This window comes from Melanotaenia boesemani, chromosome 9 (genome assembly GCF_017639745.1).
Source record: "Melanotaenia boesemani isolate fMelBoe1 chromosome 9, fMelBoe1.pri, whole genome shotgun sequence".
Lineage (NCBI taxonomy): Eukaryota > Metazoa > Chordata > Actinopteri > Atheriniformes > Melanotaeniidae > Melanotaenia > Melanotaenia boesemani.
In genome coordinates, this window is record NC_055690.1 from 12997375 (window position 1) to 13024228 (window position 26854).

The following is a 26854-nucleotide window of genomic DNA, read 5'->3' on the forward strand; positions in this document are numbered from 1 at the left end:
GTACTTCAGAAATTTATTTGAGTCAGTTATGCTGACAGGTCAACAGTAGAGTTATATGAACAATTAAAACATTTTGTTTAAAGTAGCAAAGAATTTGTTACAGAATAGCAGTGAGTAAAACTTCCACTCAGTATCCGATGAGGGAAGATTTCTTTTCCACAAATAAGTTGCAGAGTAACATCCTGCTCTCTGTTTGACATAGATTTTTCCCTTTATTGGCAAGTGAGAAAGATCATTACATTTCTGTTGTGTGACAGCAGTGGGAAAAAAATCAAGTAGTTACTGTGTCAACATTGAGTAATTTTAGGTGTTTTTTTTTTCAGTGAAGGTTTTCAGCTAAATGTTAGATGCTGTTATACATTTTCATGAACCCAGACAATTCTGTGCTGGGAATTATAAAAGATATTCTGTTGTATCATTTCGACAACGCACAGGAGATAACTCAAAAGCTAAGTACCTTACTAAATCTAGCAAACATTCAAATAAAAATGTCTCATATGTCTCCTTTGTTGTGATTGATGGACAACATTTCCATATAGTTGCCAAATGAACAGTTCAACCTTAACTTTAAATATAAAAAGCCCCCTCTCCGTATCTCTGTCAGTACAAAGAATTTTTTTTTCTTTTTAATTTATCGGAACTGCAGTTATCTGCACTTGCAGGTGACTCGTTAGGAAGTGGGTACTGTAAGAGAATATTCTCGCTCAGTGATTATTTTATCAGCTATCTGATATTGTAAGTAATTATTGGCAGCTTATTATTTCATGCTGTTACATTGGGTAAAAAATGGTAGAGGTATTTAACATTGAGGTAATGATTGATTCAACAGTCTTTTGCCATAATCATTATGATTTCAAGCCTGACATCGTCCTAAATGTGATATAAATTATACAAATATAGAAGCAAAACAAGAAAAGCTCAGTTTTACCTGTTTGATTGTGGGAAGAAGAATTCCATTCCATCCCATTTTGTAATCTATTTTACATCAGCTGGTTATTTTCTACCTTATGGTGATATTAAAAGACTAAGAATGCACAAGGCGAGTTCAGGTTTGATCAGAACTGAAAGCAGGTAAAGAGAAATGTGATGCAGAGATAGAAGGAGTTACTTTTGCACATGTAAAATAGTTTGTTAGTTTTAAATAAATTACAATTAAAGCTACACACATATAAAAATAATATATGTAGTAAACAAGGTTGTCCATAACGCAAACAACAAAAAGAAAATCTGAGGTTACAAGGACATAGCCCCTCCTCTTCGATGCAGCATCTCTTTAAACTTATTCCCCCAAAACAGTTGATCAATTGTAAGTAAAAGAAATTAAAATCAGATCTGATGAAACTCCTGCATTTTTTAATATTAACAGCATCTCTATTCAGTAAAGGAACTAGCTGAGAACACAACTAGGAAAGATCAAAACCAAAACAACCAAAGAGCACAGGTGAAAAGACGTCATTTTTTCACGTAACTTTAGTCATTCTGAAACAGTTCCAACATGACAAAACTTATACATGTATCTTTATAAATTTAAAACAAAAACAGAAGAAAAAAAAGCAAAACTCCATGAATAATATATTGAGGGAACACTCATTCATAAACAATTTGGAAACACCTGTCAATCAGTTTCTATGAAGTGTAATATTAGAAGTACAAACCTGCTGTAGTTATTAAAATGAATATGGCAATAAAGTCCAAAATTATACCACAGACCATTTGCCCACCATACCATGTCATGATAGTAACATTTCTCTCATAACAATGTTACAATGCTTTTACAAATAAAAAACCCCAACAAGGCCCAGATGGTCATTTATCATTAAGTCATGAGGGATCAACCATCAGTTATCCAACAGAGATTCTAACGTATTCTTTCAATCATGACTAACAACTTTGTGTGTTCTACATAAACACTACTAGAAACACAAAACTCCGCATTAAAAACATGTTTTGATTGTAACAATGCAGTTTAACACATTCAGACTTAATTTTTTTATTTGCCCTCTGATGACTGTAGTCCAGTGAAGACAACGATAACACAAATGTCTGGCTAGGTGCATAAAAGTCTTTGAGTGGCCTAATGTGTTAATATTTGTTGTGCCATTCGCACTGGCCAACGCTCACCTCCTCGATGTCCAAATTCTTTTTGGATTTGTAAATAAATTCTCCAATAGCTACAAAGACTGACAGAACAAGTCCAGCTGCCAACACAATGAAGATTCCACCAATGTTCTCAACACCCAGGGCACTGGCCTCTTTGCTGTCTTCTTCTGGGCAGCCATTCCCTCTCCACCATTTCTCCTTCATCATGTGTAGCTTCCCTTCCTCCTGAAGTTGCAAGATGGCAATGGTGACCTTGTCTCTGTAAGGGGAACCTACAAGAAACACCACGATTATGGTGACAAAATGCTTGAGTTGTACAGATTGTTGGTTATCTATTAGCCATCTGGCTTACCAATTGGAGTTCCTACACCATAGCCCTTTGAATCTATTAAGCCTCCAATCTGTGTGAGGTTGCAGTTGCGCTGGCTGATGTACTCGATGCTGGTAGACTCCATGAGAAGAGCATAATCTGTGGTGAGGACTCTCTGAATCCCCTCCCGGTTGTTTTTCACCAAGGCTGTGTTTTTCCTGCTGCTCATAAATGCCCACATTTTCTCATAGGTTGAGATCTTTGATTTCTGTTGAAACAGAATCAGAGTTTATAGGAGATTACAATAACCAGTTAACAGAACAAACAATATTTTAAAAGCATTTCTTAGAAAAATTAAATATCTGCTGTTAACATGAAGCTCATGCATGGCAGAGGATGGGATGAAAGCAGCAAGCTGCACAAATCTGCACAAATTCACTGAAATTTCACTGTGCATATAAATAAAGTCCACAAGACCCTTTAGAGAGGCCAATAAATTACCCACAGGCTAATATTAACTTGATGTATGTGGAAATTTCTGAAGCAGAAACCTTTAACCCCACTCTGTTTTAATCTAACTCACTTTCCTTCACAGCTATGAGTGGTGGCCTTGTTTGCACCCCCCACCACACTCGTCCGTCTGCCCCTCCCCCCTTTCATTTTCACATTCCCTGTTGTGTAAAGAGGGTTACCTTAAAAAAGGTCATGGTAGAGCCATCTCTTACAGCACCATACTCTATTTTGGTTTGCTTGGCTAAGTCATCTGCAGAGTCAATTGGTGAGTCCATTCTCTCCACAGTGAGGAAGGCAGCCAAATTGGCAGTGTATGAGGAGATTATGATCAGCGTAAAGAACCACCATATTCCACCAACTATCCTGGTGGAGAGGGCCTTAGGCATCAGTTCAGACCCTGTAAAAGAAAGTGAATTATCCATTCTAAATCACACATATAAAACATGAACATCTTGTTTATTTTACAAGCACACTTAATAATAATATAATAATACATTTTATTTATAAAGGCGCCTTTCTCACACTCAAGGTCACCGTACAATAAAAACACAACAATGAATAAATCCAAATAAAATACAAGAAAAACATAAAACAGTGATTGCAACAATGTACATATTATAATGAGTAAGCCAGTTTAAACAGATGTGTTTTCAATTTGGATTTGAACAGATGAATAGAATCAGAGTTGCGGAGGTCAGGGGGGAGTGAGTTCCACAGATGAGGAGCAGAGCAGCTGAAAGCTCTACTCCCCATGGTGACAAGGCGAGAGGGGGTGAAGATGAGGTGAATTGCAGAGGAGGATCTGAGGGAACGGACCGGTTTGACAACACGGAGGAGATCAGAGAAATATGGAGGGGCGAGGTTGTGTATGGCCTTAAAGGTTAACAGCAAAATTTTATAGTGAATGCGATGGGTGATGGGGAGCCAGTGGAGCTGCTGTAAGATGGGGGTGATATGATGGATGGATGGGGTTCTAGTGATGATTCTGGCTGCTGCATTCTGTACCAGCTGAAGTTTATGAATTGATTTCTGGGGAAGACCAAACAGAAGGGAGTTGCAGTAATCCAAGCGTGATGTGACCAGGCTGTGTACAAGTATGGCGGTGGTGTGAGGGGTGAGAGAAGGGCGTAGGCGGTTGATATTGCGGAGATGGAAGTATGTGGACCGTGTTATGTTATTAATGTGTGATGTGAAAGAAAGAGTGCTGTCGAGGATGACACCCAGACTCTTTACCTGAGGGGAGGGAGAGATGGAAGAGTCATCAATGGGAATGCAGAAACTATCAGATTTAGAGAGGGTGGATTTGGTGCCAACTAGTAACATTTCGGTTTTACTACTGTTTAATTTGAGAAAGTTTGAAGTGAACCAGGACTTAATGTCATGAAGACAATCTGTGAGTGAGGTAGGTGGGAGAGTGGAGTTTGGCTTTGTGGAGAGATAGAGCTGGGTGTCATCCGCATAACAATGGAAATGTATGTGGTGTTTTCTAAAAATATAACCGAGGGGGAGGAGGTAGATGATGAACAACAGGGGCCCCAGGACTGAGCCCTGGGGCACACCTGTGGTGACTGGGAGTGACTGGGAATGGGATGATTTCAGCTGTACGAACTGAGTGCGGCCAGAAAGGTATGATTTGAACCAGTTAAGAGGGGTGTGGGTAATGCCAATAGAGGAGAGTCTAGTCAGAAGGATGGAGTGGGAAATAGTATCGAAGGCCGCACTCAGATCGAGAAGGATAAGAATGGATAATAAACCAGAGTCAGCTGCTAGAAGGAGATCATTGGTGACTTTTAGTAATGCTGTTTCAGTGCTGTGGAGTGGACGGAAACCAGATTGAAATTCTTCATATAGATTGTTAATGGATAGATGGGCTCGGAGTTGTGAGGAAACTATTTTTTCCAGTAGTTTTGAAATAAACGGCAGATTGGAGATGGGACGAAAGTTATTAAGGTTGTTAGGGTCCAAGCCGGGTTTTTTAAGTATTGGGGTGATGGCAGCAGTTTTTAACAATGGGGGGACCAGACCAGTGGTGAGGGAGGAGTGTATGATGCAAGTAATGAGCGGCGCCAGTGAGGAAGCAGATGCTTTTACTAGGAAGGTTGGGATGGGGTCTAGTCGACAGGTGGATGATTTTGATTTCCTTATTAATTCAGTGATGGCAGTGATAGGGGGGAGAGTAAATGCAGAAAGAGAGATGGAAGGAGGCAGAAGGGGAGGTAATGGAGAAGGATTATAAGAAACATTTGGAGCGAGATGTTGATGAATAAACTTGGACATTATGCAATGGTTAACAGTGCTTTTTCAAAGGGCTGCATAAACACGCTGCACATTAAAAACAGCATAAAATATACCTTGCTGCATAAGTGCTCCTACTCCAAACCAGACACTGTTGATTAGGGTGAAGTTGTTTTCAACCACATCTGAGTCTGGATTGCAGGGGTGAGGGTTGTACCACTCATACGGAGTGAACCTAATGGCAATAAATACAATAGATCTGCAGAAACAGCTGACACATATTCATTAATAATGCTTTTTGGCTCTTTCTCTAATATTTCCTCATGGCATAAATGCAAACATAACGAAGTCCACTCCTTAGCTATTAGTCATGCATCCTATTTTAGTCTTTTGCAGCTAAGACGCCAAGTCAGTAAGCCTTAAAGAGTGAAAACATTTAATATTGCTAAGCCAAAATGAATCATTTAATTTGCCTCCCATTTCTACAGAAGCTTACCTGGCAATGACAAACAGTACACAGCTGACACCTAGGCATGCCAGCAACACATACATCCAGATATCTGGAGAGAGTGGGTTGAGGAAGGAGAACACTCCTGGATTGGTGCCATTTGGTTTGTGGTACAGGATGCTGATACCCAGGGTCATGAAGGGCTTGGAGAAATCTATCACTTTCTCTCTCACATATGTGATAGTTAGAGGGGCCACAGCGAGGTCAGCCACCTGGGACAGAATAAGACCTCATTTAGGTTATGTAGCAAACTACTTTTTTCTCTTCTCTCTAGCAATAAGACTGACCAGTACTCACATGATCAATGAGCTCTCGCACCATGCCATTCCACTCCCCCTTGTCATTCTGAGCTCCATATTTGCCATCTGACACCAGCTTTACCTCATAGGAGAAGCCCAAAATGTTGGAAAGCTCTTTGAGCAAGTCAAGACAGTAACCCTCAAAGCGGTCATTCCCATATAGTGGTTTATCAGATTTTTTGTACATGACATAAGGATTTTCCTGGTAAAAGACACAGAACATACATTAGCTTGCTTTATTAATATAAAAACATAAAAAACATCAGATTAAATGTGTGTTGGTTATGATTAATTTCTGTTCATACCAGAATTGTAGTTACAATAAGAGTCCTATTGGCCATTGAGTCTGTGATATTTGTGGAAGAGTCTTTGTTGGTTTCTGTTAAGTTAAGACCCATCTGGGAATTCCAGACACCAATCTGTAAAGGATAAAATATCCAGATAACCACACTGATCTGTTGCCTGAGGTACCCTCATATGATCAGGGATAATAATACTAAAAAGGGAATAGAAACAGCTAGTTGGAAAGAAATTACAACAGAAGAGCGAACAGAGATGTGACTGTCACGAAAGGATTAAAAAAAAAAAGTATGGAAGGGATAAAGAACATTAAATTTTATAAAAGCTTGAAATGAAACAACCAGCACAGAAATGTTGAACATTTCTTCCCACCAACAGCTGAACCTTATTTTTATTAAAGGGGGAGACATCACAGGGAGCATCAGGTAAAGTAGTAAATAACAATATTCCTTTAGTCTGCTGGGGCAGCTAAAGTACAGACCTTTTTCCACACTTTATTCAGGCGGTTGCCCGTCATTGACTTGCAAAACAATAAAGAGAAAGCATTTTAATCACAGAGTCCTGGCCTTAAATGTAATTGCAGCAATGATGGTAATTTATGGCTTTAAGGCAAATGTAGAAAATACCTTCTCTGGTAAAGGCAATTTTATTTTTAGTTTTTACTTCCAGTTGCATTAAACTTGTTTTGATTCCTTCATTGTGATGACAGCATTAACAAAGAACAGGCTCCCTAATGACTTGTCAAAATGCAGAGCATTGTCAGTCTGATTAAAGGAGCATCCCCAAACCTCTGAGCTTTAAATGAAAACTATAACTATTCACATCATCATGTTCACAGAGTTCCTTATTTGGACACCAGCTGTCAAGATTCCTGTATTTTTCCATGAATTATATTGTATGTTATTTAAGGAAAAAAGTGCATCTTTCTGCCACTTTTATTGTAGAAATTTTATTGTAAGTAGAAACTGCCTTGTTAGTCTATACACAGCTCTCTGTTCAGCTCTGCTTACATGTCAAGTCTAATAGCCTCTACTGACAGTATACACAGGTCAGATAGTTCACCTTCTCCAGGCCATCCTCCTTTAGGCTGATGATATCTAAATCAAAGTCTTTCCGCAGCCCGTCTGTCTTGTTTATAATTATTAGTCCCGTCAAACCGTTCCATTGTGCCTGTGGCAAAGACAGAATAGAAAACATAAACAACAAATTCCTGTTTTTATTTCATGTCATGAAAACAGAATCAAGCATCAATAGGCCTAGAAAAAATGAAAACACTGCCTAGAAGATTAGTAACTGATAAATTCTTTTTTTTTTAACCAAAATTAACTAAATGAAGTTTAATAGAAATGTTTGTATAGTCTGGATCCTCAATGGAAATATGAAATGTCTCTGAGTCTGTCACACTGATGTGAATGGAGCAGGCAGACAGTCTGACTGGAGGGCAGCTGGTGGACCAGAGATATTTGAAATCAGTTTATAATGAAATGAGCTCAGTTGAATAACAGTCAAGTTAAATCTTTATTACAGAGGAAATGTAAGCTCAATTCTACTCTGACAAAGGAAGCTCAGAGGTCTGTTTCTTCATGTGAAAGTGGAATTTCTACCAGTATCCGTATTTCAAATCTTTAAATATCCAGGCCAGGGTATGTCATTATTTATTCTGCATGTAAATAGTAGTTTATTTATGATAATAGTATATGGCCACATGTGTAAAGATTGTGACTTGTTTACGTCTGAAATATTTCTTAAAAGTCGCAGTTCTTTAAAGTATTTCAAAAATAAATTAAATGATGATCTGACACAAAACAGGAAACGTTGCAAATGCCAAATCATACAGAAACTTACTGATCTGTTCGATAAACTGGGAAGCTGTTTTAATTTAATAAAGCACTGTGTATGTAACACTACAAAATACACAAATATAAATATATTATTCTTCAATTCTTTGGTTAAAATACATAAAGAAATGGCAAACAAGTGCAAAGAGATGACAAACGACATTGAGTCTTTGTGTTTTGCCTGTTTATAAGAGAGAAATTTATATCAAGCAGGGAGAAAATAAGCCTTTTCAGTTGGAAAACCTGAATGAATGTATGCTGAAATAATATGTACAACCAGTAAAAAAAAAAAAAGATTAGGAAAGAATTTAACCGAACATTATCTGACCTGAAACCAAAATAAAAAGAAAAGATTCAAGGTTAAACCTGTTCACATCACATGCAGCATCATTCATCACATCACATCACTGTCTAATTCATTTTTAGTGTCAACAGGAGGTCACAGGGTCTCATTGGATGCAGTTGTTCTCTGATTAGTCCGCTTTAGACAGACTTATTGCACACATCTATGAAATCTACTAGACCATGAGGTCCAGATTTATTATCGGCATTAATTCTTGTTCTAAATCCTCACCAATCAAAAAAGTCTCTGTCTTGACCATGTGTTTGAATCATTACTGTACATGCAATGATGACATAGATCTTCTCAAAAGTAGAATCCCGATGATAGCAAAGATACAAGTCGGATTTTAACACACCACTGAGACATCACCACTTTTTTTGTAAAACTAAGTTGCATCTAATTTTCTAGAACTAAGAAATCTTTCTAAAACATTTTCCATGTTAAATATGTGACACAGAACTGATACCTGCAGGAAGATTTGTCAGTTTGCCTTCTCACCCCCACCGTAGCAAAGTCCAAATTTTATGTAACTAAATCAGGGACAGGGCTCATCAAAAACATGTGCAATCTATTGTACAATAGAGATGAAAAAAAAAAAAAATCTCTGTTATTCATTGCACACTATTTTCCAATTGTTTTCCAATTGTTTAGACTACTTTCATCCACCTCTTTTTTTGCAGCAATTCTTCAAACACTAATCACACCCTGCTCAAGCACTTGCACCTTCTCGACCTAAACAGACTCTTCAGTATATACAGATATACACTGATGAGCAGGACTACCAAACCTACTTGTTAACAAATTACCATAATTCTGTTCTTCAATCCTTTAATGTTACACTAAGAAAAAAGCAATAGCAATGTATTTCTTTACTTAGTTTTCATTTCCTTGGGACAATAATAATAATAATCAATGTTTTTAACAATTGGATGACAGTGAAATAGTCACTTACAACCCTGATGTAATGAACAATTACTTTTGGTATCATATACCCAAACAAAGTGGTAGAGATGATTCAAGCATCCTTACTTCCAGTTTTTTGTTGTTTTTTTTTTTTAATAAGATGCATTACAGTCACTAAAAAGTTTCCACAAAAGGTACAGCAGGCAGTTAAGGGATTAAACCAGACCACACTTTATGGCAACAAATCAAAATTTCCCACATTTTATTTAAACAAAGCACCAAGAGTAGGTGCTCAGAAAATAAGGCAGATCTATGGAGGCCCATTTCACACTTTCTACAAGAGTCTACTTGCTACCTGATACACAACAGAACCAGAAAACATGTGTTTGAATCAGAGGATCAGAACTGCTCTTGCAGCAAAAAAACAACACTAAACAGGTGGTTTTAATGTGTCCAGTGTGTAGCAGCCATCGTCCATCAGCGCCCTCCTAACTGTGCTCTAGTTGAATGTTTGGACCAAATAGTAGCTGAGTAAATATCTTATTGAAAAATAATCATTTTAGTCATTGCTGGACAAGAAAATCCCATTTAAAACTAGTGTGTTTATTGTAATATACTACTAAGAAACCTAATTACAGACTATATCTGCAGTCTGTATAGGTAAAAGTTAATTTGTTTACACATTGTCTTGTGGGATCTTTGGTTTTGCAGCATCTCAATATTTTGTTATTTTTTTGCAACTGAGAAGCTAATTTGTCAAATAAACTTCTAATTAGATACGGCAATAAACGAGGACAACCTATTAAATCCAAACTTATACTTGCTAGCAGAGATGAGAAAATCTGTTTCTACAATTAAGCTGAGACATTTAAACACAGGATAGACGGGATATTTGGTAAACAGTTTGTTGGCATTGATTGATTGCTTTTTATTTCATCTTCTGTTAGATTAGTAATTCATGCAGGCTTTTTTTATTTTCAACAGTAGAAGAATTTTACTTCAGGATAAGTACCCTTTAGTGTGATGAAATGAATCCATCTCCTGAGAAAAGCCTGATGTCCTAAAACTATTGTTTCTGCTCTTGCAGTGACAAAGAGGAAGCAGGCAAAACAAATGGATGGATGGATGGATGGATGGATGGATGGATGGATGGATGGATGGATGGATGGATGGATGGATGGATGGATAGATGGAGGGAGGAAGAGTGCCAGGTCTTATAACTTCAGAATGTAACTCACGTCTTTGAGCATGTTCATAAAGCGTGATCCAAAACGCCAGGGTTTGTGCCGGTGGCACTGAAGGGAGCTGACAGTGATCTGGGAGGTGCGTTGTGAGGCAGCAGCCACCATGTAAACAGCATCGTACATCAGAGCTGCTTCAGTCTGCAAGACAGACACAGCTATCATAATCAATTACAGGGATCACAATAAACATGTTATGCGCTTCTTACATCAGGACTCTTGCATGTATATGTGCAGCATAACATGGATTCTCAAATCTGACCAAACGGACGGCTCAAGTTTTGCAGCCCAACTCACAGTTAACAACTATTTGGTGTTCAACAGATTAAAGAGCTCCTTCATAAATTGCTGTATGCTGACAACAACAAAATCCATTGATTTTGTTTTAAAAATTTCTTTACTGTTAACATAAAAGTTTTCTCTATTTAAATCAATGGTTGAAGGCCCAAAGGTTTCATGTGCAGTCTACATTGTAAAGCCCCCTGAGACAAAGTTGCAATGTGTGATATTTGACTATCTAAATTTATATAATATTGATTTGTTCTCATGTGTGTCCCTGTACACAGACCTTTCATTTCCAAGTGAGACCTTAAACTAGTGAAATCAAACTCACTGTCATCATCCCCTCCATCATTCCAGTCTCAACTTTGGAGGGAGCCTGCAGTCGTTCCATGGCCCACCTCTCTAACACTGAGGCCACTTTAGGACTGTCCACATTGAGCAACCTAAACCCTGTCATGTTGACCCCACTGTAGCGGTATGGCTCCAGGTCAAGGGCAAACAAGTCCTGGAAAAATCAACCACAAGACTATCAGTGCAAAGAAAATACATTTCTGCTTATAAGATCTCAATGTAGACCTGATTCACGCAGTAAGGGCAAAGGGATGCTTGATTAAATAGCGGAATGACATACAATGTACTACCATGCAATTATGTCAAGGGCACTCAAAACATCCAACAGTCTTATTTAAAAACAAATCACAGATGTTTGTATTCATCTACAAAATCATTGCTTAACGTAATCTCAAGGTGAACACGTGTCTAAAATTGTGTGGGATAAAATTTTAGCTTAATTATGGCAATGAAAAATGTGTAATTAAGTAGCAAATTACCTACATATATTTTTCCATCAAGTTTTTCAAACCACTTCAACAAGAACTATCATGAGTCATAGTTCCAGTGTGTATACTTTTTGTTTTCAGACATGTCTTCATGGTGGAGACTTTTTTTGAAAAAATGATTTTCTTACCAGCGTCGTGAAGAAGTAATGATAGTATTCAGTCATCATTCCCATGGACAAGATCTAAACAGAATAAAAAAAATAAAATTATTCAGTTTTCACCTGAACTGTACTTTTTTTACTTTATTTTAATTCAGCCAAACCAACTCATCCTCTCTTCCACTCTAATTTATCCTCTCTTCCACTAAGACCAACCGTCTGTATCTTAAACCACATCTTTTTCTGAATAAGCTCAAATTGGATTATTTATATGTTTTGCATTAACAAGCATTAAAGTGAAAATATGTCACTATTTGCTTGTGTTAGCACTTTGTCTCCGATGAATCTTCAGTACTGTATTTGGTTATAAATGTGTATGTATGGCTCAGAAATAGGCTGTCTGGATTTGGAGATGAACATAGGATTTCTAAAGGGGATAGAATTTGACTAATCTTGCTTGTAGTGAATATTAAACCAAAAGTAACACAGGAAGTTTTAAATAACGCAGCTCAGAGACTGCTCTACACTGAATAATCCAAATGGGGTTTTCTGACACAACCCTGTGTTTCAGGTAGGAAATTATAAATGAAAGTTTAAAGAGACAGAATGTGCACAATGTAGCTACAAGCTAACTGTTTGCATTATTCACCTGCTTGAGAACGTCAGCTGATGTTTGGTAAGAGCAGTCAAAGATGACGTAGAACTCCTTCCCTTTCTTCATCTCTTTCAGAAGAGGACGGGCATCTTTGCTTCCTGACGGAAGCTGCCGGATCTTGATTTTAATGCTGTATCTTGATGGAGCTTTGATCAACTCTTGCAAACGGATCAGTCCTTGAATTTAAACAGCACAACAGTATTATTATAATTACTTCTGAAAGCATTTCATCACAATTTAGTAGTTCACGATCTATATATTTTGACTACACCTCATTCAGTTGTACATAGATATGCAATTTCAGCCCTTATAATTTTCACCTAAAACTTTTTGTTATGGATAAAAGACATGTTGTGGAACAACTATTTTACTTGACTACTGTTACTGGACCATTGCTGATGCAACAGGCCCATTTCTGTTGCAGTATCATCTGCTACTGGGGTACAATATGGCTTCAAAGATAAGTTCCAATTGCGACTGGTCAGAAATAAGTCTTTACTGAATCTATAGTTATGATTGTAGCCTAGAATGTATGTATCATTCAAATCTTAAGAATCATAGCTTTCCAGTGGTGTATAATATATACTTGGAAGGGAGACTGAGTAAAATATATATATATAATATATATATAATATATATATTTGTCATGTTCTGCCCACTGGACATCTGGTACCAACTGGTTAATGAAGTGTCGTGCAGACTCACTTTAAATCTTTGAGACAGTCTGACAATGTAAAATTGTCCCTTTAACATCAAACTAATCACATTATAAAATGATACATTTTGTGGTGAAAACATGGAATATAAATTGTTTTCGTCTTTTAATTAGGAAATTGTGGACACAGTAAATCAGAGAAATATCTCACTCACCAAATAGGGTTAAATTGTACTTCCTACTAAGCTGAGACAAGGAGAGATTGGACAACGGTGACGCTTGGAGGACAAGTGGCACCGTCAACTCCCCATAGATGTTGCACTTAAACCAGATTTAAACTTAAACTTAATTCTCCCATTCCCAGCTGTGCATATAGCCTATATAATTTTAAGTTTGGTTTTCAGAAGACAGCTATGCCATAGACGTAACCACTGGTAAACATGTTAACCAAAAGAGACACATACACCCAGACACATGCAACCACTGTCTCCCATCAAGAAGGCAGGTGATGTACCATGTTGATCATAACTGTCCCACAGAACAATTAACCATTGACAAACGAACTGAAATGTTTCTGCTTGACCAGAATAATCTCCATAAATGTATTTTATTCCAATAATTCTGTTGCAACTGCATTCAGTATTTTATGTTTCACGTCTTTTCAATAAAGTCATGTTTTAATGTGATATTGTTCCAATTTTGTTAATTAGGGTGGCAGCGCTATGCATCTGTAGTGTTTTTTTTTTTTATTTTTATTACTTTCATTTATTTACTTTATTTTCAAGGTAGAAATACTTTTCTGTTTCTGTTTTAGTAGTATTTTGGCTAATTTCGTTTTGTGATTGTACAGAGTGACCACAACAGGTAAGTAAAGATTCCAAAACCAAAAATTGCAATTATCAAAGCAAAATACCTTTATACAATTTAATGTGAAATTATTTGTGAAACCAAGAGCAACCATATCATCGTTGTTTTATTATCCAATGCTAAACACCTGAGGAAAATTCTAAAATGACAAAATTTCTTTTTTACATCTTCTCGTTTTCAGTTAAATGGTAGTGCACCATATAATGTATTTTTTAGAGCTGTAAATAACATAGTATTACTTAAGTGTGAATAGAAACCACATATACTATTTATAAAATTAGTCATTTTTAAATTTTTTAAAAAAACTAGATTTTGTGGGTCAAAAATGGCTCATAACGCCCCCTACAGGGTAAAACCAAGTTTAGCTTTTTGTGATGAAACACCATACTTAGTGTTTTTCTACATCACAAGAAAAATTTAAAAACCTCACAGCCCCTCCCTCCAGATGCAGATAGACAGGTCCTTGCCTTGCAGGCGAGAAAACCATGCCCACCAACGCATATGAACGATTCTGAATTTATATGGTGTAGATTTGCTAGTTTCAGACTTCTGCTCTTTCACAGAGTTTCTGATTAAATATTCCTGCCCTGGGGCAGATTTGTGCTTTTGAGTGGAGTAAAAGTAACACGAGTCTCCACAGCTTTCCAGAGTCTGCAGGAGCTGCTGACAGGTCAGCGTAACAGCGCTAATGGCTCAGACTGATACGGTTCAGGACCACCTTGTTCTTGTGTAGCTGAGAGGAAAAGTCCTCCACCTCAAATACCACTCTGTGGCGTAGGTGCTTTATGAATCTCGTTTTCCATCTATCTAGTGGCCACTGAGCTGCTGTCTGTCATTCATTCATTTCTGCCTGTGTCTCCTGACCCACTGACTATCCACTCCCTGATCATCCCACACCTCCCACCCCAACCCTTACAGTTTCTAGATTTTTTTTTTTTAATTTGGCAGTGTGTTGAGTTACACAAAAAGTCGAGGGTGTAGTTATACTTGAATTGCGTAAAACCTAAATATTGCAATAAAAAACTAATGGAAACACCAACATTTCGAAAAACATCTCAAATATCGCTAAAACGTTTTTACACTTTCATGAGGTTTTTCAGACATGTTGATATAGAAGTATGTCACAAAAGTGTAATTTAATTTCCACGTTTACACATCACCAGACAGGATGTAGGTAGTCACGTGACCAGTTTTTTTCAAGTAAAGATGGCATGGTATGTATGGACAGAGGACGAGACGGAAATCTATATATAAATAATTAAATAAAAAAATACAACTGCCATCCTTGATAGCAAACAACAAGGAAAGGAATTAGAAATCTCCATCCTCCTCAAAGTGGAGTCTCGCAGGACGAGATTTTACGAGAATTACGGCTAATGCACAAGGTATAGGTATAATGCGCTATTCAATGGAAACACCTGCAAATCGCAATCATACTTTATCAGAGTTTTAGAAATATTGCTTTTATTTTGCAGAGAAACTGTAATAGCTACTGACTGATTTACATTTTGAAATTCCTCAGCCGGCCCACCAGAGGGCAGTGGTGAATTTGATGCATAATGACAGTACTTAAGCATCAAATGCCAAAACAGCTAACTAATTTAACTCATTTACCAGTTAAATTAAATTAATATGAATTTACTTATTAAAGGTCCCATATTATGCAAAATTCTCTTTCTAAAGGTTTTCTAACGGTCATATGTGTCTTCATAGCCTGTGTATGATGCCCAAAAATAAGAAAATTCTGTTTCCTCTCTCACTTGCTTGCTCCAGTTTTTAGCGAATGTGTGTTCAAATGGGTGAGTCTGAGATCTTTCTCTTTGCGACCTCACAAAGGGAAATAACCACTACCCCTAGATAGGCTGCAGCCATCCCTGCATTGGGAAGAATTTAGAAAACACCACTTAACCTAGCATGCATGACTTTTGATGGTAAGAGGAAGCCAGAGTACCCAGAGAGAGAAGCCCATGCATACACAGGGAAAAAAATCCAAACACACAGAAAGACCCCCTGGTCCAGAGCTCAAAACTTTTTGTTAATCACCATTAATTTAAATCAAAATTATGTCCACTGCCCTCTTGTTATGTAACATTGTTATGTCAAGTGAAATGGTAAATGGCCTGTATTTATATAGCGCTTCACCGTACCTGGGATGATATCCAAAGCACTTTACATTATACATCACATTCACCCATTCACACACACATTCACACACTGATGGCAGAAGCTGCCATGCAAGGTGCTTGACCACGACCCATCAGGAGCAATTAGGGGTTCGGTGTCTTGCCCAAGGACACCTCGACATGAACTCGACTTGGCCGAGGATCGAACCGGCAACCCTTGGGTTACAAGACGACCGCTCTACCTTGCTGAGCCACGCCACCGCAAGTTAGTTTCAATAAAATACATAACAAAGATTTCAAAGAAAAGCATCTATTTTAGATTTGCGCTATCTTTAGTTGAGGTCACAGGGATACAATTGAGGATGTGCAGGTAAAATAAGGCTTTGTTTTTTGGTAATTTACGTAGAGTCAGACACTTTACCTAGATTTAGGTAATGTCTTTAGTGTTTAGTTTGAAGTCATTAAATCAAATCGAATCAAATCAAACTTTATTTATAAAGCACCTTTCATGCCACAGGCAACACAAAGTGCTTTACATGATTAAAAACATTTATGCACATTAAAAACAAAACAAAGTGGAAATACATAATAATAGAAACTCACCAAAATATTTTACACAGCCGCACGCACACACACGCGCACACACACACACACACCAAGCAGCCCCCCCTCCCCATTCTATACAAACATGATTCTCTTATTTCTGTTTCAAACTGAATGTTATTATAAAATACTAAAAGTGATAAGCATCCGGCCTGATGCTGCTGTGAGGAAACAATATCAGTGTCATGGGGATCCATCCACACCAGGGGCCAGTCTACCCATGTCCAACAGCGGCAACCACCCCACCAGCACAGACCGGGGCCCACACAACAGGCAAAGGGCTGCAGTGCAGGGCCCCAGCCACACCGATAGGTGCAGTCACCGCGGCAGCAGCCCCCAGACTGAGCAGGCAAAACCCCCGGAGCGGAGGATCCCCACGAGGAAAACACTGGAGCGACAATTAAAATTAAACAACCTTAAGAAACAATAAGAACAGCTAAGAATGAATAAATTAAAAAGGGTAAATGAATAAATAAATAAGTAGTACAGTTGAGTAAAATGAAAATAAAATAACGTGAAATAAAATTATGTAAAATAAATTAATATCAAATAAAATTTTGTTAAAAGCTAAGCTAAAAAGGTAGGTCTTAAGCCTCTTTTTAAAAACATCAACGTTCTCTGCAGCCCTGAGGCCCTCCGGCAGACTGTTCCACAAACGAGGGCCGTAACAATGAAAAGAGGCCTCGCCGTATGTCTTGGTCCTCACCCTTGGAACAACTAGGCCAGTACCAGAGGACCTTAGGGTCAGCAAGGGTTCATGTCTTAAAAGAAGGTCTGATAAATAAGATGGCCCAAGACCATTACAACATTTATAAACTACTAAAAGAACCTTAAAATCAATCCTGAAACGCACAGGGAGCCAATGCAGTGATTTTAAAACTGGTGAAATTCTATCTAAATAGCACCAGTATGCAATAGCACTAGCACCAGTAGCCCCAGTCCAGTTGATTTGACTCAACATTGGATATCATGACCTGGATGAATAAGAACCTTCAAAGACAGCATCAGTAAACTTAATATGAAAGCAGAGCTGCCATGCCCACAACTGCCTTTATTTAAACTGTAGTTCCTGTTCCCTGCCCACTACATTTGAATGCAGTTGCCCCTATATCAGTTTTTCAGGGAGCAAGAGACTGATACATTGGAGAGGCAGCTAAATTAAACTGAGGACTCTCAACAGTGAGTTGATCAGACAGTACCGTGGAGTATAAAATATAGGTTGAGAAACTGTATCAGCTGCGTTGCTTAACCCAACTTATTGAAATTCACACTGTTCAAATCCCATAATGGACAATGTGGTGAACTGCCAGAGATTAGCCATAATGTAAAAATAATTTATATTTAACACACATGCTGCGTTTCTTTTAAACTGTTTTTGACTCACCAGTTGCATCCTCATAGACTACAGTGACTGCTTTCCACTTATAGTACTGCACTATGTCCAGCACAGCTCTGCTTATTGAGGCATATTCAGGATGAAGGTTAATGTAGAAACTGTCTTTGTTGTCCACTGAAGGGTGTTTCCATCGTGTTTGAATGTGAGGGACTTCCAGGGCATTACATATAGATTGAACGGCACTGACTGATGAGCTGTGGGAGGGCCCAAAAACTGCTCCGACTCCCAGTCCCAACTGGTCACAGGCTGGAATAAAGGAAACAGACAATCCATCAGTCTTATAATAAATTTTAAAAGGTTTAAAGAATAATATGAATATAAATTTACCTCTTCTTGAGGCCTCAAAACTGTCAAATAAATTTATTCTCTGAATGTCATAGGTCAGTGTGGTGTTTGGCATCAAGGTCCGGTTCCTATTTATGTTGGTTACAGCAAATTTAAAGGCCAGTTCTTCAACACTAATGGGCTCATTTTCAAGTGTCTCAAAGATGCCCCCTGCAAGAAGAGAAGAAACAATGGTCACACAGGGAGAAAAGCAGAGAAATTAATTAATATATTATTTTAACCAGTGGCTACGTTCACATGTAGTATAGTGAATTTGTTTTTTTTTTTTTTGTTTTTTTTTTTCCTCCAAAGTTTAAAGATTATCACAATTTAATTCTCACAGTTGCATAATGTGGCCCAATTTCCAGTGTACTTTGCCAAAGAGCAAGGGACTTGGATGAGATGACAGGATTTAGTCTCATTCAGCAAAAACTTTGACTTTGTCCTTTGACTTGAGCCTGTTCCCATGACCTGAATTTTCCCAACTGCCTAACAAATATTTATTTCATTACAGGCTTTTTCAATAAAAACTCATCTTTAATTAAATAAAACTTATTGTGGAACGGATGTGTGAAGTGTGGAAGGCTGACTTAAAAAATCAAAAAGAAATATTTGACTCGATAAATTTTTACTGACTAATTTTTTCTTTTCTTTTTTTCTGATTAATTGTCATCTTTATTTAATTTATTTATTTATTTTGTTATTTGTTTTTTCAGGTTCCACTTTAGTATTAAAACTTTGATTTTAAGCTATTTTGAGACTCTCTTCTGACTTTCCAATGACTGCTCAGAGAAAATGTGGTGGTTTGACTACATCTTGTGCTAGCCTTTGTGATTTCATATACTGAGATGGTATTCTTTTCCTTGACATGATCAAAGAATATTTGTAATGGGATATGCATGACTTATTCTGTCTTGCTCAAGCACTGCATCAAGTGTAAAATACAGTGTGTGGAAATCAAAGCAGCAGGGCAACCCAAACAAAAAACCCAAGCAGAACAAGTTATAACTCTTAGTGAAGATCTCCTTCACTGTGCCCTCACAATTTACTGAATTGAAAGAAAAATGTCCTCGGAAGCTAAATGATGGTGTACTGGACTAACAACAACAAACTGTGTAATATCTCAGATTCAACATTTTTCACTGACTGCCTTCAATGCTCTGTTTTTTGGTTTTTTTTTTGTTGTTGTTGTTTTTTCTTTACATTTAATTAACTTGATAATCGGTCAGACATTTTTTAATTTGTTCAAGTTTTTGAGAAATTTGCTACTGATTTTTCATTGCCCCAGATAAACATATAAACCGTTTTGTCTAGCAATTCTAAAATGTTATTTTACAGTGACGGAAAATCATTTCTGAGGACGAGAAAACACAAAATGGCTGAGAAACAGGCTCTTTAGCTTAATCAATTTCAAATTAGTCTTAAAATAAAATAAAATAAAATAAAATAAAATAAAATAAAATAAAATAAAATAAAATAAAAATAAAATAAAATAAAATAAAATAAAATAAAATAAAATAAATTAAAAGCACATGTTGTTTCAAAAACTCCTAAAATATTTTAGAGCCACTGTAGAGTGCAAAGTGTTAGACAGTAGTTAGCTGCTCTGATGGGATGAACTGACATATTAGCTTCTTACAAGTCTCATACAATGTGAAAAATCAAGTGTTTTGTTCCTTTTCTGTGCATGTCAGCCCCCTCTGCAAGCTTCTGCAACGTAATAAACCAAAGGTGCATACACTATATAAGTTAAGTTCCACTATAATCATTTGAGACTCATTGCTTTTAATTCGAAGAAAATAGTTAAAACTGGACCATCTAGTCACCCAAATGAATAAGAGTTACTTTACTTTACTTTACTTTACTTAATGACAATCATACACAGAGTTTTAATTAAATGTGTAACACTGAATTGGTGTGATGCCTTTTTAAAGTCTGACCATAAACACTGTGATGCGTTCAAACTGAGGTGAGACCACCACTTTTAACTTTAAAATTCAAGATATATTTCTCCATTCATCCACCCTTGAGCTACAATAGCTGTGTGTGCCAGGACTGCAGAGAGGAAGGGGTTGTTTCAGAGTTGGGAAAATCATGCTGGACACCATCCAAATCTTAATCCAGCCTGCTGCCCCAGAAAGATTGCTGGTGTGCCACAGCTGGCAATATGGACAGATATAACCCCTGCCTTGCCTGAGTCCTACATCCAATCTCTCACATAAAGCATATAAAAAAAAAAAAAACATTAGGATTAAGGCTAGAAAAATGCTGGATTGTCACCACTGACCTGTGTGAGAGAAAGCTCCCACTTGTTAGTTAGCTTGACAAATATAACTCATTTAAAACGTTTGTGACTTTTTTTTTTCTTTTCTTTTTTGTAATGATACCGCCAGGGCTAAATGTTAAATTGTGACTTCCCATCTACAAGCATAGACAGTTTACCATCTCAGCACATGTCATTTATAAGTTCTTTCACGCAAACAAAATAAAGGAATGAAACATTTGAAGAGCTGACATTTTAAAAATTGTTCATAAATGATTATATTGACCACAAATATAATTCATAAACATGGCATTTAAATGTTGCGAGAGTTTGCAAATGACCTTACTTCAACACTGATGGTACAGATGGCAATAGGTCATTACATTCTCAAACAGCCTTTGAAGAATTGCCTGTGAAATTGTAATTGATTTGAAAGAGAGGTCCTTTAAAAAGCTCCCCTTGAGACCTCGATTGTGAATGACCTTTTTCTTTAGTGTAGCATAGCCTCAACCCCCAAACTGAGAGAGCCTTGTCTGGACTGCCTGGTCAATAAAAGCATGCTTGAAAGTGCCAGTCCTAATTATGGTTACCAAGACTCAGTGAGCAGCTGCTGGGGCCTGTTAAAGTCCTTCATTCTGTCCACTGAAATATAAAATTCTTAGGAAACATTTGATTACTTGCTTATCTTGCTTTAAATCTGATGAAGACAAATAGACCATCTTAAAGGGTGTTTTGAAATAAAATGGAAAATAAGTCTGTTTTGGACCATCTGGTCCAATTTGTTTGTTTTTGAGTGCCAAGGCTGACGCTTTATTAAAGGTCTGGAAACAAAACAATCTTAGTGGCAACGACACAGTATTTCTAATCAGAATTTTTTTTCATACAAGAAGAGTGTGAAAATAGATTACACTCCATGTCCAAGAGGCAAAAATATGTGTTACTTTTATTATTTCTTTAATTTACATTTATTGTTTTTGACCTCTAAATAAATGCCTTTCTATCTATGCAAATTTCTTCTGGTTAAATAAACTGTAAAAAGTTGTATATTGAAATAATAATAGAAATTGTTTTTAATGATCAAAAGAACAATAAACTTTAGGAGCTTGTATATTTAATATGATCTCTTCCAGCACAACGTCTATTCTCAGCTAAAGATTAATATAATATAATTTAGTGTCATTCACTTCCTCTTTAAAGCTTGATAGAAAGACCTTGAGAAGGAAAAACTCATTATTTTTCCCTTCATTTCCACTTGAAACAAGCTCTTGCAATTGTGTGTAAAGTGTAATGAGTTTCTTGATTTCCTGAGAGCAGCTGGGAGGATTGAGAGGGACAGCTGAACGTCCTCACGATGAAGCGTGTTGGGCCAAGAAATCACCACTGGAAAATATTCCTACTGTTTAAACCGGCTAATCTCTTTAGAATATTACACAATTAAAAGACACCTAAGATGGATGTACTCACTACCAGCTGATCCATTAGCTGACTTTTCAGCTGAGTATTTGCTCTGCTTTGGTCACTGGTATTATTTTTCCTTTTGACCTTGATGAACCATCCTTGTGAGTGGAGTAAAGCAACAGTACTCCCTTTTTGAAAAACAATGATCTTACATATGTGGTTGAAAACCCAGGCAGTTCTTTTCAATAACAAAACTTCACAAAACACTATGTGAATATCACCAGAAAAATAATTAAGCTTGTCTCTGCCCAAGGCTTTAACAACTGCGGTCCAATGAGATTGAGTAAACATTATCTACGGTGGTATTTTATGATTGCTTCTGCCTTCGGGAGAGAAGTTTTTACTTTGTGCAAACAGTCTGCAAATTGTCTAAAATTGCTGGAAATCAACAAGCTTTTTCCAATGAGGTTCAGTGCAATACATTCTTATGTAGAAACACCTTTACCCATCCATCACACCCAAACATACTTAAATGGTAAAGCCACAACAACATCAATGCATAAAAAAAACATTGGCAAGCATTCATTCTTTTACTCCATTACATATCAAACATGAGATAATGTAAATAACATGCTATGATTATTCTATAATACTGTTGTTTTTTTCATAATCTATTAACTGCAGACATGCAGAATAGGAGGATGTAATGAGCCATGACTCAATTTAGGAGAAACTCACAAAAAGCAGCTCAATGACAAGGTTAAATTTAGGCATGTTTGTTTAAAAAATCACAGTATCGTGTTGTAAATGAGATGCTGGATCAAGTCCTTCAACATATTTGTTTAATTGCTATATGTCCCTGTACTACATTTATTGTGAAGATAATTTTCTGCCTCATGTAGGAGCCAAGAGCAGAAGAATAAATATGCATTTACAGATTACTCTTCAGTTCAGCCCCTCTGCAGACTGCGGCAAGGAAAATACACAAAGACAGAAAAAGGTCAGAGCTGCCAAGGATGATTTATGTTTTATCATTTTAAGTTGAATCTGTTCAGATTCAGTTAAAACTTCATCATTGAAAGCTGAAAATTACTTGCTTTTTATTAGAGCACAGCTATTGAAAATTTGTAAATGAAACCGTTTAAATGCGAGTCCTCAAAATGAGAAGCAAAACTTCTTTCTTTCCCCTTACTATTTTATCTTCAGTTTTCTGTTTTGTATCACACTGGCATAATTAATATAATTAAGAAATAGCTAATGGGGAATTCTTGATATAGCTATCATTAATTAATTTCAAATATCATTTTCAGGATTGCTGAGCTTCCATGCCAAAAGTACTGGTGGATGATGCACTGTGGCCGGTCACTAAAACAAAAGATTGCTCTCCTGCTGCAGGAAAATGTAAAAAAAAAAAGACCTTTAGGCTGTGCTTTTTATAGACTTATGTTCCTTCGTTCAAAAGAAAAATACCAAGGTTCAGACCGAGGCAGCTGGACAGGGTTTTGTAATTCAGAGGCTCAAAGGTTAACCTTAAGAAGTGAATCTTGAGATCATGATTTTAATGCATTTTTTTCATTCTGTTTCTCAAAATTATCACATATAGGCTAGTTTTTTAAAGCAGCAGAACAATAACGTAGTGTTGTCTTTCTCTTTTCTCCTCTTCCTGGGCCAGTACCCAACGAAACCTCCCACCCCAGCAGCACCACCAGCACTACCCCAACCTGGGCCCTTGCCAGACTGTGAATGAATGAGGAGGTCCTAAACAGTACTATGCTCGTTTGATGTGGAGCACTGAGGTTTCTCTGTTTACACGATAAATGCTTGCAACCCACCACCAAAATATTAAAAGTGACTAAAAATTAGCTGGTTTACAAAACCATTTCATGTAAAAAACACTTAATAGCCTAGAATTGTGCTATACAGATAAGATGCCTTCACTAATAAAGACATGAGTCACTATCAAATACATTTCAATAAGCAGGAGCAAGTTGCACATTGATCATCAGATGGGTCAAAATAATGGACAAATCAGTTACCATCTGTATAAGGAATACGAACCAGTGGAAATAGGGCTTTAAAAAGGAGGAAAATAGAGCAGAAGCGGCAAGCTGTTGCCTCTGTGCTCTCCCCAGTGAAGAGATTTGATCGCTGCCTAAGTACCATATTTGGGGAAGAGACTTTCTGCATAAAGAAGATTAGTGTAAGTTGTTTAAGGCTTGGGGGAGAAGATTTACCATTATTACCAACCCTAGTAGAAGGGGTGAAAGCTAGTCACAATCTGATACCAACACTTGCCAAGACAGAGAAATGTTAATTGGGCCAAGCCACACACCATATGGAAGAGATTATGATGTGAGTGGGGGTCATACAGAGAATGACAAAGATTAGGTGACATTTGAGAGTGATAGATGATTTAGAGAGATCAACAATATAGAGCTCAGATATAATCTGCTGAAAGGGGGAAGTGGCACTGGCCTATTAGCCTTTAAAGTTATGTAACACCACATTTGTAAAAAATTATTTCAAACTTTAGAAGTAAATTTTTAAAAAAATACCGATACGCCTTGGGCATTAGGCAGAGTCCTGAGGCCTAAATTCAAAATAGCCATTTTTGTGATGCAATCTTCTAACCCGTGGGAGGAACACATAAGTAATGGGAGAGGAACAAAGAGCTGTAGAACATTAATTCACTTGCAACCACTGGCTCATTGTTACAACATTACATCAGAGATCAAAGCGGTAAAATTTGGAGCAAGAACTGTGTAATTTACATTTGCAGATGTCATTGGCCATCAGTGAGCCTTAAGTCTAAAAGTCTTGACTTTGTCAGACTCAGAAGCCAAAAGGAAGTCAAATATCACCAAGTTTTACTGAAACTGTCCAATGTTCTTATCTATGGTTTCTGCTGCCAATAAGGAAGAAAAGGCAGGAAATGAGAGGGAGACTCCGATACTGGCTGAGCAAAGAGAATTATCACCAGTTTGATTATAATAATAATAATAATAATAATAATTTAATCTTAATAGGATTCTGGACAAAGATAGTAATAATGAAGTCGGTCCATAGAATAATAATGAGTTACACACTTTGTTGACTCTTTATAGCAACTGTAAGCACTTTTGAAAGCAAGTCCCAAGAGTTACATTTGTTCATAGCAACTAGCTTAGGAATGGATATCTGTGCATACCTTCAAATATATATACATTAAGTTGATACCACAAAAAGTCATAAACTTTTTTAAATTGAAATTCAATGCATTATCTCATTGTAACATATGCTCATAGAGTGAGCTGTTAAAGAGAATAGAAATTATAGGCTAGATAAAAATAAATAAATAAATAAATCTGGGTTCTCACCAATTCTTAGGACTTGCTGCGAAGTGAACCAAAACTCTGCCATGAAGTACAGAAGTGAAAACAACAGTCCCTTCCTTTTTACCATGGTCGGTCCTCCTGAGTCCAGTTTAACATTGACATAAATTTTTTTTTTGTTTTCGCCCTCACTAATTCATGCTGATAACTTGCCAATCCTCGTTTCTGTATCGAAAATAAACTGGCATCCTAACCAGATCCATGCTTCACACATTGTGATGAAAAACAAAACTAAAAAAAAAATCACAAAACACGCACTTCACTTGCAGCTGCCAATGATCAAAAGACATCCAGTTTTCCCATTCTAAGATCCTTTGTGTGCTAATAATGTTTTGTTTCCCATATTCAGTCTCCAGACATCCTTCTTATCATGTTTTCCCGGTGGATACTTGAATTGTAGGCTGCAACTGAGGAGGAGGACCGAGCTTCTGTAAATTCTGCAAGGAGAGATGATTTCCTGTGTTAACATCTTTCAGAATAAAGTTAAATTTGAAATCAGGTCGCAACGATGCAGACAAACCAGCGTGTTAAAGGAAGCTTAATTGTATTTCAGGTATTATTTATGTACTTTCCAAAAATGACACACATGCTACCCATCCAATTTTTTTGGTTCATCATTTTTAAGCATAAAGCCAATTTCTATATCCAACTGGCTTATATATCGCCTTTAAGCCATGGACAAAGTCGAGTAAAAATTTACATCAAATGAAAGCTTTTATTTTGGAATCAACTTTGCTTGTTTCCGGTAATATCAGCTGTACCTTTGTCTGACTTGACGCAATTGAACAACCCCTCCCATACAAGCGCTCAATTGAGGGCAAAGCCAAGCCGTTGATCCGCAAAAATGGATACGTCCTGAAGATTAACTTCAAATCTGGCAACACTCGACCTCAACAACGTCTTTGCTTTGGTACACCGAGGAATGATTAAATCTTTGCTCCAGTGCTGATGGAAACGCAGATTAAGTCTACAAACTAGTCTCGACGCTCCCATGAAGATTAACTATCTCAACCCGTTTATCTGACAGTGTAGTTAAATAAAATGTGTTCATGTTACATTAACCTAAATTTACTTTATTCCTTGAAACAGAGCAGTTTGGGATGGAAGTTGTCACAGCTGTTCACCAATCAGAAACTGACTGATTTTCTAAACCTCATAGTTCCAAGCAGGAGAGAAGCATCTCTTGGGTGGATTTCTTGTAATATTACTGTGATTTGATTCCCCAGAGGTTAGTTCAAGTAGAGACTGATATTGAATGATTTGTTCCATTTACACTTGTAACATTAAGAATACTTTTTATTGGCATTAACGGGGGTCCAGTGGGGTTTGGGCAATTTATTCTCCTCAGCTGATCTATCAAAAAATCCCAGACTGAAAATAGTGCTGTGTT

The 26854-nt window shown here is 37.1% G+C and overlaps 1 protein-coding gene across 1 annotated transcript; it reads right to left on the reverse strand.

The window, feature by feature from the left end:
- Nucleotides 1-1336: 1336 nt before the first annotated feature.
- LOC121646505 (glutamate receptor ionotropic, kainate 1) lies at nucleotides 1337-25858 on the reverse strand. The gene is made up of 15 exons (XM_041995530.1): nucleotides 25450-25858; nucleotides 18436-18603; nucleotides 18097-18354; nucleotides 12459-12640; nucleotides 11840-11893; nucleotides 11204-11377; nucleotides 10588-10731; nucleotides 7328-7435; nucleotides 6271-6384; nucleotides 5964-6167; nucleotides 5655-5878; nucleotides 5275-5393; nucleotides 3103-3320; nucleotides 2453-2678; nucleotides 1337-2372 (listed from the first exon to the last, which is right to left on the reverse strand). Exons 1-15 carry the CDS (start codon nucleotides 25532-25534, stop codon nucleotides 2083-2085), a joined length of 2568 nt encoding a protein of 855 aa, XP_041851464.1. The 5' UTR covers nucleotides 25535-25858; the 3' UTR covers nucleotides 1337-2082.
- Between the last annotated feature and the right edge of the window lie 996 nt (nucleotides 25859-26854).